This window comes from Mobula birostris, chromosome 3 (assembly GCF_030028105.1).
Source record: "Mobula birostris isolate sMobBir1 chromosome 3, sMobBir1.hap1, whole genome shotgun sequence".
NCBI classification, from domain to species: domain Eukaryota; kingdom Metazoa; phylum Chordata; class Chondrichthyes; order Myliobatiformes; family Myliobatidae; genus Mobula; species Mobula birostris.
The window spans coordinates 41,533,498-41,547,065 of record NC_092372.1 but is presented as its reverse complement, the minus strand read 5'-3'; the positions used below and the strand labels follow the sequence as shown (position 1 = coordinate 41,547,065).

Sequence of the window (13,568 nt, the reverse complement as noted above, 5' to 3'; positions counted from 1 at the left end):
ATTTATAAATGTCCCCCGGTGTAAAGAGCATCGCAAAGCCGATTTCCTCACCACTCCTCAGAGCACGTGGTTTCACTAATTTACAGGGTTCGCGCCAGACTTCCGGCGTTGTTGAAGAAAACAGGTTTACGGCTGCGATCAGCTGACCACTTTACGTAATAAGGGCGTGGCTTTTGAAGGGTTAACTTCAACATTTCAGCCACTAGGGATAAACTACAGTCGAGGAAATCTGTGGTGTCTGTGCGCAGGCAAGGGGAACGAGTTTTGCAGGCAGATCCCAGCAGCTGTCTGTTCTACCTCCGGGAGCTGTGAGCAGAACTTTGCGTACAGCATAATTCATATATCAGATACACACAAAAAAGGAAGACAGCAGTAGTTCGGACTTCGAAGTCGGGAGCCCAGATGGATTTTCTGGTATGTTTCTTTGCTTCCAGCTTGTTCAGTCTGTCATCAATCTCCGCAGTTGAAAGCTGCAGCTAATCTTTTGGTATAAGTTGTCTGGCTGTTGTAGCCAGCAGTAAGTGGTGTGAATGAATGAGAATTCACTTGTTGTGACAAATTAATTTTCGGTCATTTAACGAATCATTGGTTTAAATTGCGGCGGTGCTTTGCTGGTTTCATTATAATGAGCTTTCTAACGATTTAAAGCAGACCTAAACCGAGGTTCCATCAAAACTGCGGTTTTCGTACACAGTACTAACATATGTTATTGCTAGAATGATACCAATTGCTGTTTGAGAAGTGAAAGATTGAGGATCGTAAACGTATTTCACTTGAATATCAAGCTGCATTTCATTTTGAGCTTGCAATTAGTTATGCGCTGACACCTTAAATTATCTGGATAAAAAATAAAATCGAAACGGCACTGCATTGTTCTATTCGTTGTTCTGATTCTCTTTAAAACTAACTGTCCATATGAATAAGACAGGATCAGTGGAAGATGAATCGTGATTATGTCGAGCATATTTATTTAGGCACGAAGTCATTGGCAGCCTGACCTCGAGGTTTTCACTGGTTTCGTCGGTTGCCATTCGCAATAAGGTAGCTCACAAGTAGTCGGAAGTACCTAGGACGAGCAAAGCTGGCGAGTCGTTAAGCGCTATGAAAATAAAACATTTGTTAATGCACTTGGCATAGTGTTATGTGTAGTTTTTGATTTATGGCTATCTTCAATAAAAACACACAAAACAAACAGGATCTTGACACAATAAGCCTTTTTTAAATGATTGTTTTGAAATAAATGTGAAAACGAACAGAAAAAAAGGTTTTTTTTTTGCCCCAGCAACTGGGTCGAAGTTTTTTTAAAGGATTAGAACATGCATAGCTGTGATTTTCACTGGCAATCGTAAGACTATGATATCATATTAATAAAAGTTGAAACTAATTGAAACCAAGATGCCATTTAAAAATACAAACACACAGACAGAAATAAATGCTGCTAGAGCTTATGGGGGGAAAAATGCCTTTGCTTTGAAAATTCTTATCTGATAAACCATCTTCTGCATGTGCTTGATTTGGAAGATTTTGTAGGCTATCTGTTCTGAGATGTATTAAAGGACGCAGAAACCTATCTTCAAAATATGCCCTAACATGCTTGTGTTTTATTCTGTATGGTGGAAGAGAGATTAATTTAAAAGAATTTTTGTAATTTGAGAAAATGTGCTAGTTAAGTCTTCATTGCCATTTAGTGTATCATCATAAATGGCATAATTTGTGCAAGATCCTATATTATGTTAGTACCAAAGTTAATCTGGGTAATTCCAATTCATGATAGTTGAGTAAAACAATCAAGTTAATAGCAATATTTTCCTGAAGGGGTAGAATTAGGAGTGACCTGAGATGCTAGTGTAGATTTGAAATGATAATTCCTGGTGCTCTGCTTAAAAAGCTCCAAGACTGACGTCACATGGAGTAAAGAGAATTACAGAGGTACAAGAGAGAGGAGTTGGCCAGAATTGATTGGAAGAGAACTGTGGCAGGGATGATGGCAGTGCAGCAATGGCTGGAATTTCTGGAAGCAATTTAGAAGGTGCAGTATATGTGCATTCCAAAGAGGAAGTATTCCAAAGGAAAGATGACATAACTGTGGCTAGCAAGAGAAGTCAAGGCCAAAGAGAGGGCATATAATAGAGCAAAAATTAGTGGGAAGTTAGAGGATTGGGAAGCTTTTAAAAACCAACTGAAGACAACTGAGAAGGTGAAGATGGAATCCAAAAGTAAGCCAGCCAATAATATTAAAGAGTTTCTTCAGATTCATAGTGTAAATGAGAGGCAAGAGTAGATATTGGACTACTGGAAGATGATGCTAGAGGGGGCCAATGAAATGGCAGATGAACTGAATAAGTATTTTGCATCTGTCTTCACTGTGGAAGACACTAGTAGTATGGTGGAAATTCCAGGTGTCAGGGGTCATGAAGTGTGTGCAGTTACCAAAATTTGAGAAAAGGTTCTTTGAGAAACCATAAGGTCTGAATGTAGATAAGTCACCTGGACCAGATGGTGTACACGTCAGAGTTCTGTAAGAGGTGGCTGAAGAGATAGTGGAGGCATTAGTAATGATTTTTAAAGAATTACTAGATTCTGGCATGACTCTGGATGACTGGAAAATTGTAAATGTCATTCTACTCTTCAAGAAGGGAGAGGGGTAGAAGAAAGGAAATTATAGGCTTGTTAGTCTGGCCTCAGTGGTTGGGAAGATGTTGGAGTCCTTTATTAAGGATGAGGTGGCAGGATAGAGAAAGGAGAATTGGTTAATGTTGTGTAACTGGATTCTCAGAAGGCATTTGACAAGGTGCCACACATGAGGCTGCTTAACAAGCTATGAGCCCATGGTATTACAGGAAAGATCCTAGCATGAATAAAATAGTGGCTGGTTGGCAAGTGGCAAGGAGTGGGAATAAAGGGGCAGTTTCTGGCTGGCTACCAGTGACTGGTGGTGTTCCACAGGGGTCTGTGTTGAGACCGATTCTTTTTTTTCTCTTGTATGTCAATGATTTTGATAATGGAACTGATAGCTTTGCTGCAGAGTTTGCAGATGATATGAAGGTAGGTGTTGGGGGGCAGGTAATTTTCAGGAAGTAGGCTACAGAAGGACTTAAATTAGGAGAAGGGACAAAGAAATGGCAAATGGAATAGTGTTGGGAAGTGTATGATCATGCACTTTGGTACAAGAAATGAAAGGGTTAACTGTTTTCTAAATGGAGAGAAAATACAAAAAAAAAATGAGATTTAAAAAGTGACTTGGGAGTCCTTGTGCAAGATTCCCTAAAGGTTAATTTGCAGGTAGCGTCTGTGGTGAGGAAGGCAAATACAATGTTAGCATTCATTTCAAGAGGACCAGAATATAAAAGCAAGGATGTTATGTTGAGACTTTATAAAGCACTGGTGAGGACTCAGTTGGAGTATTGTGAGCAGGTTTGGGCAATTATCTTTGAAAGGATGTACTGAAACTGGAAAAGATTCCAAGGAGGTTCACGAACATGATTCCAAGGTATAATGAGTTATCATATGAAGAGCGTTTGATGGATCTGGGCTTTATTCACTGGAATTCATAAGAATGAGGGGTGACCTCATTGAAACCTATCAAATGGTGAAAGGCCTTGATAGTGGATATGGAAAGAATGTTTCCTATGGTGGGGAGAGTCTAAGACCACAGGACACAGCCTCAGAATAGAGGGGTGATCTTGTAGAATGGTGAGGAGGAATCTCTTTAGGCAGAGAGTGGTGAATTTGTGGAATTTTTTGCCACAGGCAGCTGTGGAGTTCAAGTCTTTATGTTTAAGGCAGAATGTGATAGATTCTTGATTGGTCAGGGCATAAGGAGCTATGGGGAAAAGGCAGGAGATTAGGGCTGGCTGAGAGGAAAAATAGATCAGCCATGATGAAATGGTAGAGCAGACTCAATGGGCCAAGTAGCCTAATTCTGGTCTTATGATCACACTAAATTTTGGAGGAACTCAGCAAGTCAGGCAGCATCAATGAAGCAACATAAACAGTTGATGCTTCAGGTCTCGGCCCTTCATTAGGACTGGAAGGAAATGGGGAAGAAACCAGAATAAGAAGGTTGGGAGAAGGGGAAGGAGTACAAACTGGCAGGTAACAGGTTAGACCTGGTTGGGGGTGGTCTGTTAGAGATTGAAGTAAAAAGATAAAAGGGTGCACGCAAAGAGTTGCCACTTATCAGTGCCATTTTGTCATCAATTCCTGAATGGGCAGTGAACCCACATACACTACCTCATTATTTTGCTAATTTTGTAATACTTTTTTTTTCTTGTAATGTATAGTCTATTGTGTACTGCTACTGCAAAACAACATACTTCGTGACTTATGCCGGTGATATAAAACCTGATTCTGAAGGTGGGAAGTGATAAATGGAGGAAGTAAAGGGCTGAAGAAGGAATTTAATGGGAAAAGACAGTGGATCATGGAAGAAAGGCAGAGGAGAGGAACTAGAGGGAGATAATAGGCTGGTGAGAAGAGAAACTGTGAGACCATAACCAGAACAGGGAATGAGAAAAGAGAAGGAGGGTTGGGGAGAAATTACTGGAAGTGAGAAAAATTGAGGTTCATGCCATCAGGTTGAAAGCTACCCAGAAGGAACATGAGGTGTTGATCTTTCAACTTGAGTTTGGCCTCATCATGGTATTGTAAATGTTTCTCGGATACCATCCTCATCATCATCCTTTTCAAGATTACTATTGTTCCTCGGCATCCACATCACCGAGGACCTTGCGTGGTCTGCACACACCAGATGTGAGGAAGTTTGGTATGGGGCCCCCAAATCCTAAAAACTTTCTACAGGGGCACAATTGAGAGCATCCAGACTGGCTGCATCACTGCCTGGTATGGGAACTGTACTTCCCTCAATCGCAGGAGTCTGTAGAGAGTGGTGTGGACAGCCCAGTGCATCTATAGTTGTGAACTTCCCATGATTCAGGACGTAAGGACAGGTGTGTAAAAAGGATCACTGGGGACCTAAGCCATCCCAACCACAATCTATTCCAGCTGCTACCATTTGGGAAGAGGTACCGCAGCATACAAGCCAGGATCATCAAGCTCCTGGACAGCTTCTTCCACCAGGCCATCAGACTGATGAACTCATGCTGATTTGAGTGTACTCTATATTATGTTGACTATTTATTATAAATTATTATAAATTTCTATGATTGCACATTCAGATGGAGATGTAACAGAGATTCTTACTCACGTATGTGAAGGATGTAAGAAATAAAGTCAATTCAATTAAAATCCAATTCATGATCTCTGTAATTACACACTAAAGGTCTCGCTTTAAACACAATGCCATTTGAAAGCATTGTTCCTCAATACCCATCTTTCTAGAAATTGCAGGCTGGAATACCACAAGAGAAATCATGTTGTGAAAAAAAGCTCAGTAACTAGGCAAAAAGTTGCAGCTGAAGTATATAATGTAACAAATTGAGGTATCTGCCTGGATAGGAAAAGCAGAATATTGTTTAAATGCTGACTGATAACAGAATTTTTTGATACAAAGGAAATGCTCAATCTGCGTGCTGTGTGCAAGCTGTTCGCATGGCAAATGGGAACATTGTTTATTGGAAAGAGGATAAATTTGTGTTGTAAGTATATGACAATGCTAAGAATGCACATGGAAAACTGCATAGTTCTGGAATATTTTTAACGATGAATGTATCTGCATTAGAGGCAGTTTGCAATAAGTTCAGTATGTTAATTCTTCAGATTAGGAGGTTTACTTATTAGGAAAGATTGGAGCTTTACTCAGTGAGTTTTAGAAGAATAAGATAATTACATTAAAACATTTACTGTCCCCCATGGAGTTTGTTCTGGCTCACGGAACAATTCAAATCCTCCTTCTACATGTGCTCATTAGTTTCCTACCATCTGATATCTTTATTTTTGCACTCACTATCTGCACGAGGGATAATTGACAGTCGTAACTAACCTGACAATCAGTATGTCTTTGGATGTGGGATGAAACCAGAACACCTAGAGTTGTCACGTAAGATTATAAGAAGACTTGATGTTTACAGTTTGTTTGGGGGTGGGGGGTTGGAATTGAGAGTTGGGAGCAGACATTCTGAACAGGGGATCACCTATCCAAATTGGAAATGAGGAATTTATGGAAGTCTTGAGTCTTTAGAATGTTATACTTCAACTCAACAGAGGCCAAGTCACCTGTCACCTGTGTTCTGGGCTGAGATAAAGTGGATTTTTGGTCTGCAGTGGAACTGAGGTTAAGATTAAATCAGAACCTTCATCTTTTTAAATAGTGAAGTAAATGAAGGGTTATAAGGGCACCTGTTTTCTTCTGAATTAAAATTAAATCTTTTATCTGTTATCCATCCCTGCATGCAACTGAAAAGGTCATAAATGAGTAAAAATTAGCCTGGTTAGTGAATTATGTTCACTATTAATTAGCGGTTAGTGAATTGGCCTGGTTAGCAAATTCAATAGGCTAAAAGGCAGGCTGTTGTTTCAAGGTTAACATCTTACTTTTACACGTTCAAATACACAACCTCTCATACATCACCCCCAGAATCCTGTTATGTGTAGGTTTCATTTGGTTCTTTTTGCCTCTTTAATTGCAGCATCACATTTCAATATATTCTGTTTTTATGTACCTGTGTTGTTACCTCTGCAAGCTATCAATGTTTTCTACATGGCTATCTCTTCCTACAATGTTTTCCTAGGTGATGTCAAAATTTAATTTTAGGGCAATGATACACTGTTCAGACACTTAGCTCTTCATTGATTCTGTACTCAGTTTCTTTGGGGTTTAATTCCAAAAGTTGCAGTTTTCCCAGTCAAATATCATTGCTGTGATAGAAACATAGAAAATAAGTGCAGGAGTAGGCCATTTGGTCCTTCGAGCCTGCACCACCATTCAGTATGATCATGGCCGATCATCCAACTCACAACCCTGTACCTGCCTTCTCTCCATACCCCCTGATCCCTTTAGCCACAAGGGCCATATCTAACTCCCTCTTAAATATAGCCAATGAACTGGCTTCAACTGTTTCCTGTGGCAGAGAATTCCACAGATTCACCACTCTCTATGTGAAGAAGTTTTTCCTTATCTCGATCCTGAAAGGCTTCATCTTTATCCTCAAACCGTGACCCCTCGTTCTAGACTTCCCCAACATCGCGAACAATCTTCCTGCATCTAGCCTGTCCAATCCCTTTAGGATTTTATTCGATTCAATAAGATCCCCCCTCAAGCTTCTAAATTCCAGAGAGTATAAGTCTAGTCGATCCAGTCTTTCATCATATGAAAGTCCTGACATCCCAGGAATCAACCTGATGAACCTTCTTTGTACTCCCTCTATGGCAAGGATGTCCTTCCTCAGATTAGGGGACCAAAACTGCACACAATACTCCAGGTGTGGTCTCACCAAGGCCTTGTACAACTGCAGTAGTACCGCCCTGCTCCTGTATGTGAATCCTCTTGCTATGAATGCCAGCATACCATTCGCCTTTTTCACCGCCTGCTGTACCTGCATGCCCACTTTCAATGACTGGTGTATAATGACATCCAGGTCTTGTTGCACCTCCCTTTTTCCTAATCGGCCACCATTCAGATCATAATCTGTTTTCCTGTTTTTGCCACCAAAGTGGATAACCTCACATTTATCCACATTAAATTTCATCTGCCATGAATTTGCTCACTCACCTAACCTATCCAAGTCACCCTGCATCCTCTTAGCATCCTCCTCGCAGCTAACATTGCCGCCCAGCTTCACGTCATCCACAAACTTGGAGATGCTGCATTTACTTCCCTCATCTAAGTCATTAATATATATTGTAAACAACTGGGGTCCCAGCACTGAGCTTTGCGGTACCCCACTAGTCACTGCATCTCTCTGCTCAATTGATTCTTCACTGATTCTCATGTCCATTTGCCAGTAGTTTGTTCTAAGTCAGTTTTTCTAATATTCCTATCAATGTCTTGATGTTGTATTGTTTTAGAAATTTAATAAACAGCAAAACCCTCTTACCTGGCATGTATTGGACTGGACAGATGCCACTTCATTATGTTGAAAGATAAGGTGTCAGCCTGGGCTGTCCCTCAGAGGATGTAATATTGCTTCTGCGGTGCCTGGTTCCTGGGAGCACTGGGTGAGTGAGGTTTTAGCTAGCTGGACTTGCGTTTTAAGCACAAGCAGCCATTGTGACTTCCTGCGTAATTTTGAGCTGAATTACAGATGCTAAATGGAATTGTGTACAGGAGATGCTTAACAGGTCTGGTTAGTGTCTGTAGAGGGAGAAAGGAAATATTGAGTGGATGACTCAATTCTGTTGAAAATGTTTAGTATTTGTAGGTATAGTATGTATAATTGGCAAATTGGAAATTGTACACATCATGAACTAGATAAATTATGTAATATAATTCTGGTACCTTGTCATACCTGACACTGCTGTTTAGTCAATAGTTACTACCTTCAATAATGTGCTGACCGCTATTAGGCAGGGGTACACTCTAGTGTAGTCTGGGGTGATGTACGTTTTATATTTTCTGTTTTTGGAACACTCTGCCACTCTGACTTTTTTTTGGATCTCTATCTCTATCTCTATCTCTATCTCTATCTCTATCTCTATCTCTATCTCTATCTCTATCTCTATCTCTATCTCTATCTCTATCTCTATCTCTATCTCTATCTCTATCTCTATCTCTATCTCTATCTCTATCTCTATCTCTATCTCTATCTCTATCTCTATCTCTATCTCTATCTCTATCTCTATCTCTATCTCTATCTCTATCTCTATCTCTATCTCTATCTCTATCTCTATCTCTCTCGTAGAAAAAATCAATTTCCGGAGCATTGTATATAATTTGCGGGCATCAGGGAGCCATTATTAATTAGCGGGAGACTCCCGGACCTTCCGGGAGAGGTGGGATGTCTGCACTTAGTTTTTTCCCAACTTTGACAACACAGGGAATTAGTTAATTAGGACACATGCAGACCAGTACATTTTAGGCCCAATTGAAGTGGATGCCAAAGTTTCATGGGAATAGCTAAAAAGGTATAATAAAGACAAACTACAGTTTAACTGAATAACAAGTTATGTATTTAAATTAAATGCATAACAAACTAGAACACTGAATACTACTACAGTAATATAAAACAGTATTGATTCGTCCAGCGTACACTGCCATGTTCTCTTGGTTATAAATGAACAAAATCAGCAGAGACACCTAGTGTAGGTAATGCAAACAACAGGAATTCTGCAGATGCTGGAAATTCAAGCAACACACATCAAAGTTGCTGGTGAACGCAGCAGGCCAGGCAGCATCTCTAGGAAGAAGTACAGTCGACGTTTCAGGCCGAGACCCTTCGTCAGGACTAACTGAAGGAAGAGTGAGTAAGGGATTTGAAAGTTGGAGGGAGAGGGGGAGATCCAAAATGATAGAAGACAGGAGGGGGAGGGATGGAGCCAAGAGCTGGACAGGTGATAGGCAAAAGGGCCTTCAGAGCTTGACGGGAGAAGTGGCGAGAGGCAGAGTCAATAAGATGTGAGTACCTGGGATCCTCAGAAGGTCCAAATTGAGAGGCTTGGAAACGAATCCTAAAGCCAACTGGAGTAAGTTGGTGACGGAGGCACGTTCCGAGAAAGGATATATGGCTGTGATAGCGAGTCTGAGTCAAAGTGTGGTCGAAAAGTTGAAGAGCCGAAGAAATTACAGATGGGGAGCAGTGAGAGATGGTTTCACTGAACTCCCGTCGAAGAGAGGATCTAAACTTCTTCGGTGTAGGCATCACCGGAAGAGGCTTCGCAGTAGTGAATTTAAACGCAAACAACAGGAGTTCCGCAGATGCTGGAAATTCAAGCAAATAATGATTGCCTTCATACAATGCTATCAATGATTGCATCATCCAAATCTTCATTTTATTGTAATATTCAATACGATTGCTGATGCCTTCAATTTCTTTATAGTTTCTAAATTGCTGAAGTAGTGAAATTGTTTTATTTTATTTTCACTCCTGGCTGTTTCCAGCAGCGCCAAATTGGAAACGGTAGTGAGCAAAACAGTTGTGAATTCTCTCCAACCAGCAGTGACAAAAATTGCAAATTTTTGAACATAAACACATGCAACATGCTCTTTTTTTTTAAAAAAAAGGTCACTGTAAGCATGGTGTGTCTAAAGGTTGCACAAGTGCACGCAAGTGACGCTATTTAGAAACTGCTTGGCAATCGTCTCCTGCACCAAATAAGTGGTAGTGTCCCAATTAAACGAAGGGAATCCTGGCTATTTTCTTGATATAGTTTTTGTTCTTTAAGTTGTGCCAAATAAGAGGCTGTCCTGATTAACTGATGGCCGAATTAACCAAGTCCACTGTACGTTGTCTATAATCACCACAAGCCTATCTGTAAAAAGAAAGCTCAACCAGCTGTGACAGCTTGAAGTTCAACCACTACACCAGTGATTATTAGTTGCCTTTATGCGCAGGTATCATCAAATACAGGCAACACTAGACACATGTATGAGGTTATCTAGAAGGTATTGGGACTAACTTGGCACAACGTGTTTTCCTCGAAATCAGTCCACAATGGAAAGTGCACTTGCATAGCCAAAGCAAATGAAGCTGTAGGTAGATCATTGCTCAGAGTTGTGCTCCAAAGAGACCCATCTCTGACCTAACTAGATTGCCACACAGCGTATTAGTCTTGTGAAAGCATGACAGTATACAGTCAACACTCAGCAAAGCTGAGCCGAATGACCAAGATCTGCTGCTATATCTTATGGTCTCAGAGTCCTTGCAAATGAAACAGATCCTTGCATCATGCAGACGTTTCTGTAAGAATGGTCTAAGCCATTTAATGGCTGAGCAAATGGAAAATCTATGGAAAAGATGGAATTCCACCTCAAGCCACTAAATATATGAATTCCTCTTCTAATGATATACATTAGCTGCTTTCCTTGTGCTGAAAGAAAGGTGCATTCCCATAAGTTAATGTAACAACAATGGAGTCCCTCATGTGAGAAGCAGTATTGACTGGAGTAACTGCGGCATCTTTGCTCTGCATCACATCCTTGGTGAGAGTTGCTCTGAATTTTAGCTCAAACAACAGGAATTCTGCAGATGCTGGAAATTCAAGCAACACACATCAAAGTTGCTGGTGAACGCAGCAGGCCAGGCAGCATCTGTAGGAAGAGGTGCAGTCGACGTTTCAGGCCGAGACCCTGACGAAGGGTCTCGGCCTGAAACGTCGACTGCACCTCTTCCTACAGATGCTGCCTGGCCTGCTGCGTTCACCAGCAACTTTGATGTGTGTTGCCTGAATTTTAGCTTCTGATCAGATCTTGAGGGAACTGCTGGGAAAATGCAGAGAACATGGAAAGAAACTGCATATTGCCTTGGATCCCAAATTTGAAGAAGGAGATATGCTCTTACTAAAGCACAAGATTCTAAGGAAGATTGATAGAGTGGGTACTGAAAGGTTACTTTCTGGGTGAGGATTTCTAGAATTTGGGAGCATAATATCAGAGCAAAGGGCTCATCCATTGTAGATGGAAATTGTAAGAATTCTGAGGGTTGTGCCTCTTGGGAATTCTCTACTCCAGAAAACTGAAGATAAAGTTATTGAATATGTTCAAAGATGAGATTGAACTATAAATGAAATATTTCACTGTATCTTATTAACTTTGCTGTGCATTTACAGGTGGTTGCTTCAAAGTAAGTGAAAATGTTTCTTGCTTTGACCTTGTCATCTTGTGTAAAAAGTCCACTTTTTATAGACGCTTGTTTTTTTTTAATCATAAAAGACAATGACTTAGTATAGCATTAAATTTGGAGTAACACAGAAATCTAGAGAAGCAGGTGTAGGCCATTTGGTTTTTTAGCCTACTGCGCCACTCAATATGATCATGGTTGACCCTGCCTTTAACCATTCGGTGCTAGCAAATTCCACTGCTTGTGTATTAAGAATGGCTTTTTACGGACAAGAGTAAGTAAGTTGGGAATCTTGCTTAAACTAAGCTGAAGAAACTATTCCAAAGCATCTTCCATTGATCACGTCAATCTGCCTCAGAAGCACACTGTACCGTGGTTGCAGACATATCCATTGAAACTGGATAACGAAGGGAAAGATTGTTTCTTCAGCTGGACACTCCCAGCTCCTGACCACTAATGCTAGGGACTGGTCTTTATGACTTAAACATTTGCCTGGTGTCATGTGCAGTAGAATCAAAATTCCACAGTCGTTCTGTGACCTGACTCGTCCACTATCAAGATGACAGTGCCATAGTCTGTAGCATTCTGTTGACATTGACTCATAGTTTGCAGTGTTGAACACAGTGATTGATTGTAGTTATTTATCTTTATCACTGAGTGATTCACCAACTTGTGGAGTTCTAATGTCTGTGGTATTATGTATGTTTGCTTGTCCTTTGCATAATTAATTTTGTAGTTTCTAAACTGCCTTCTCTGGTTAGTTATTTCCAGTTTGATTTATTAACATGAAAAAATACATTTCTTGTAACTGTAGTATGTAGGGTCATTGCTGAATCTGGATTGGTGGTGGTGGTATTAATTCCACTATGAATCCATGATACTACATTGGAGAAAAATAAAAATAAGTATTTCTGGATCTAATTTCTGAGGGATAGAGCATAGGAATTTACCTTGTTTATATTCTGTGGATGGACACTTTCCATTTTATTGCCATTTAATAACCATGTTAATCTAGCTGCAAGACACATTTCCCTTTATTAACAGCACAATGGTCATTTTCAATCCAATTACTTGCCTTCTAATCTTTATGCAATAGCTATTATTTTGCAATGATATTATAAAATGTAACTGTCTTTACAGTACTTGAATTGTGCCTGCACACATACATACATAGTTGCAATGTATACAATCATAAATTATTTAGTGTATTTATGGTGAGCGTCAAGTGTTTTAAATAAACTATGCTATTGGCTCTTTAGCTAAAGTATAATGTATTTATTTGCTTAATCTATTCTGTATACTTAACATTTTTATTGAAAAAAGTGATCATTTGGTCCAACAAACCTGATGTTTCTAAATAATGTGGGTTTTCTCTCCTTGACTTCATCTAATTTCAACTTCTTTATTTCCTGGCACAATGTTGTACCAAGAAGTTTAGTGAGCCATTTAAAGAGGATTTGCAAATTTTTATTTATGTCACACAACAATAACATAATGTTTGTTGCAACCTTGTGCTGAATTTGAAATAATAAACTTATAATTTACAAAGAATCATATACGGTATCTGTCATTGGTGTAGTGTTAAAATATTTTGCACCTTCCCGTACAAAGAAACTCCTACTGCAAAGGGAAGCTGAAGGTCTGAAAATATGCCTAAAGCACTAGTCTGGCATGTGTACTACAAAGACTGCTGCTGGGTGTGCCTAGCATCGGTTACAGGAATTGCAATTTTAATGAACTAAAGTACTAAAATACTGATTTGATTATTGCAGTATATGTATCACTTAGCACTTTAAAAAAAGCCCTTTTGTTCTAAGCAGTCAAACCTGTTTCCATAAGAATATAAAACATAGGAGCAGAATTAGTCAATCTGGCCAGTCAGAATCTGTTCTGCCA

The 13,568-nt window shown here is 39.9% G+C and overlaps 1 protein-coding gene across 1 annotated transcript in view; it reads left to right on the top strand.

Annotated features, from left to right (window-relative positions):
- The first annotated feature begins 211 nt into the window (after window positions 1-211).
- Window positions 212-13,568, top strand: part of LOC140194989 (ADP-ribosylation factor-like protein 15) — a 280,579-nt gene continuing 267,222 nt past the window's right edge. Inside the window, exon 1 of the mRNA XM_072252506.1 lies at window positions 212-414. Within this exon, the coding sequence (XP_072108607.1) occupies window positions 403-414 (12 nt within the window). The 5' untranslated portion in view covers window positions 212-402. The remainder of the gene's footprint in view (window positions 415-13,568) is intronic.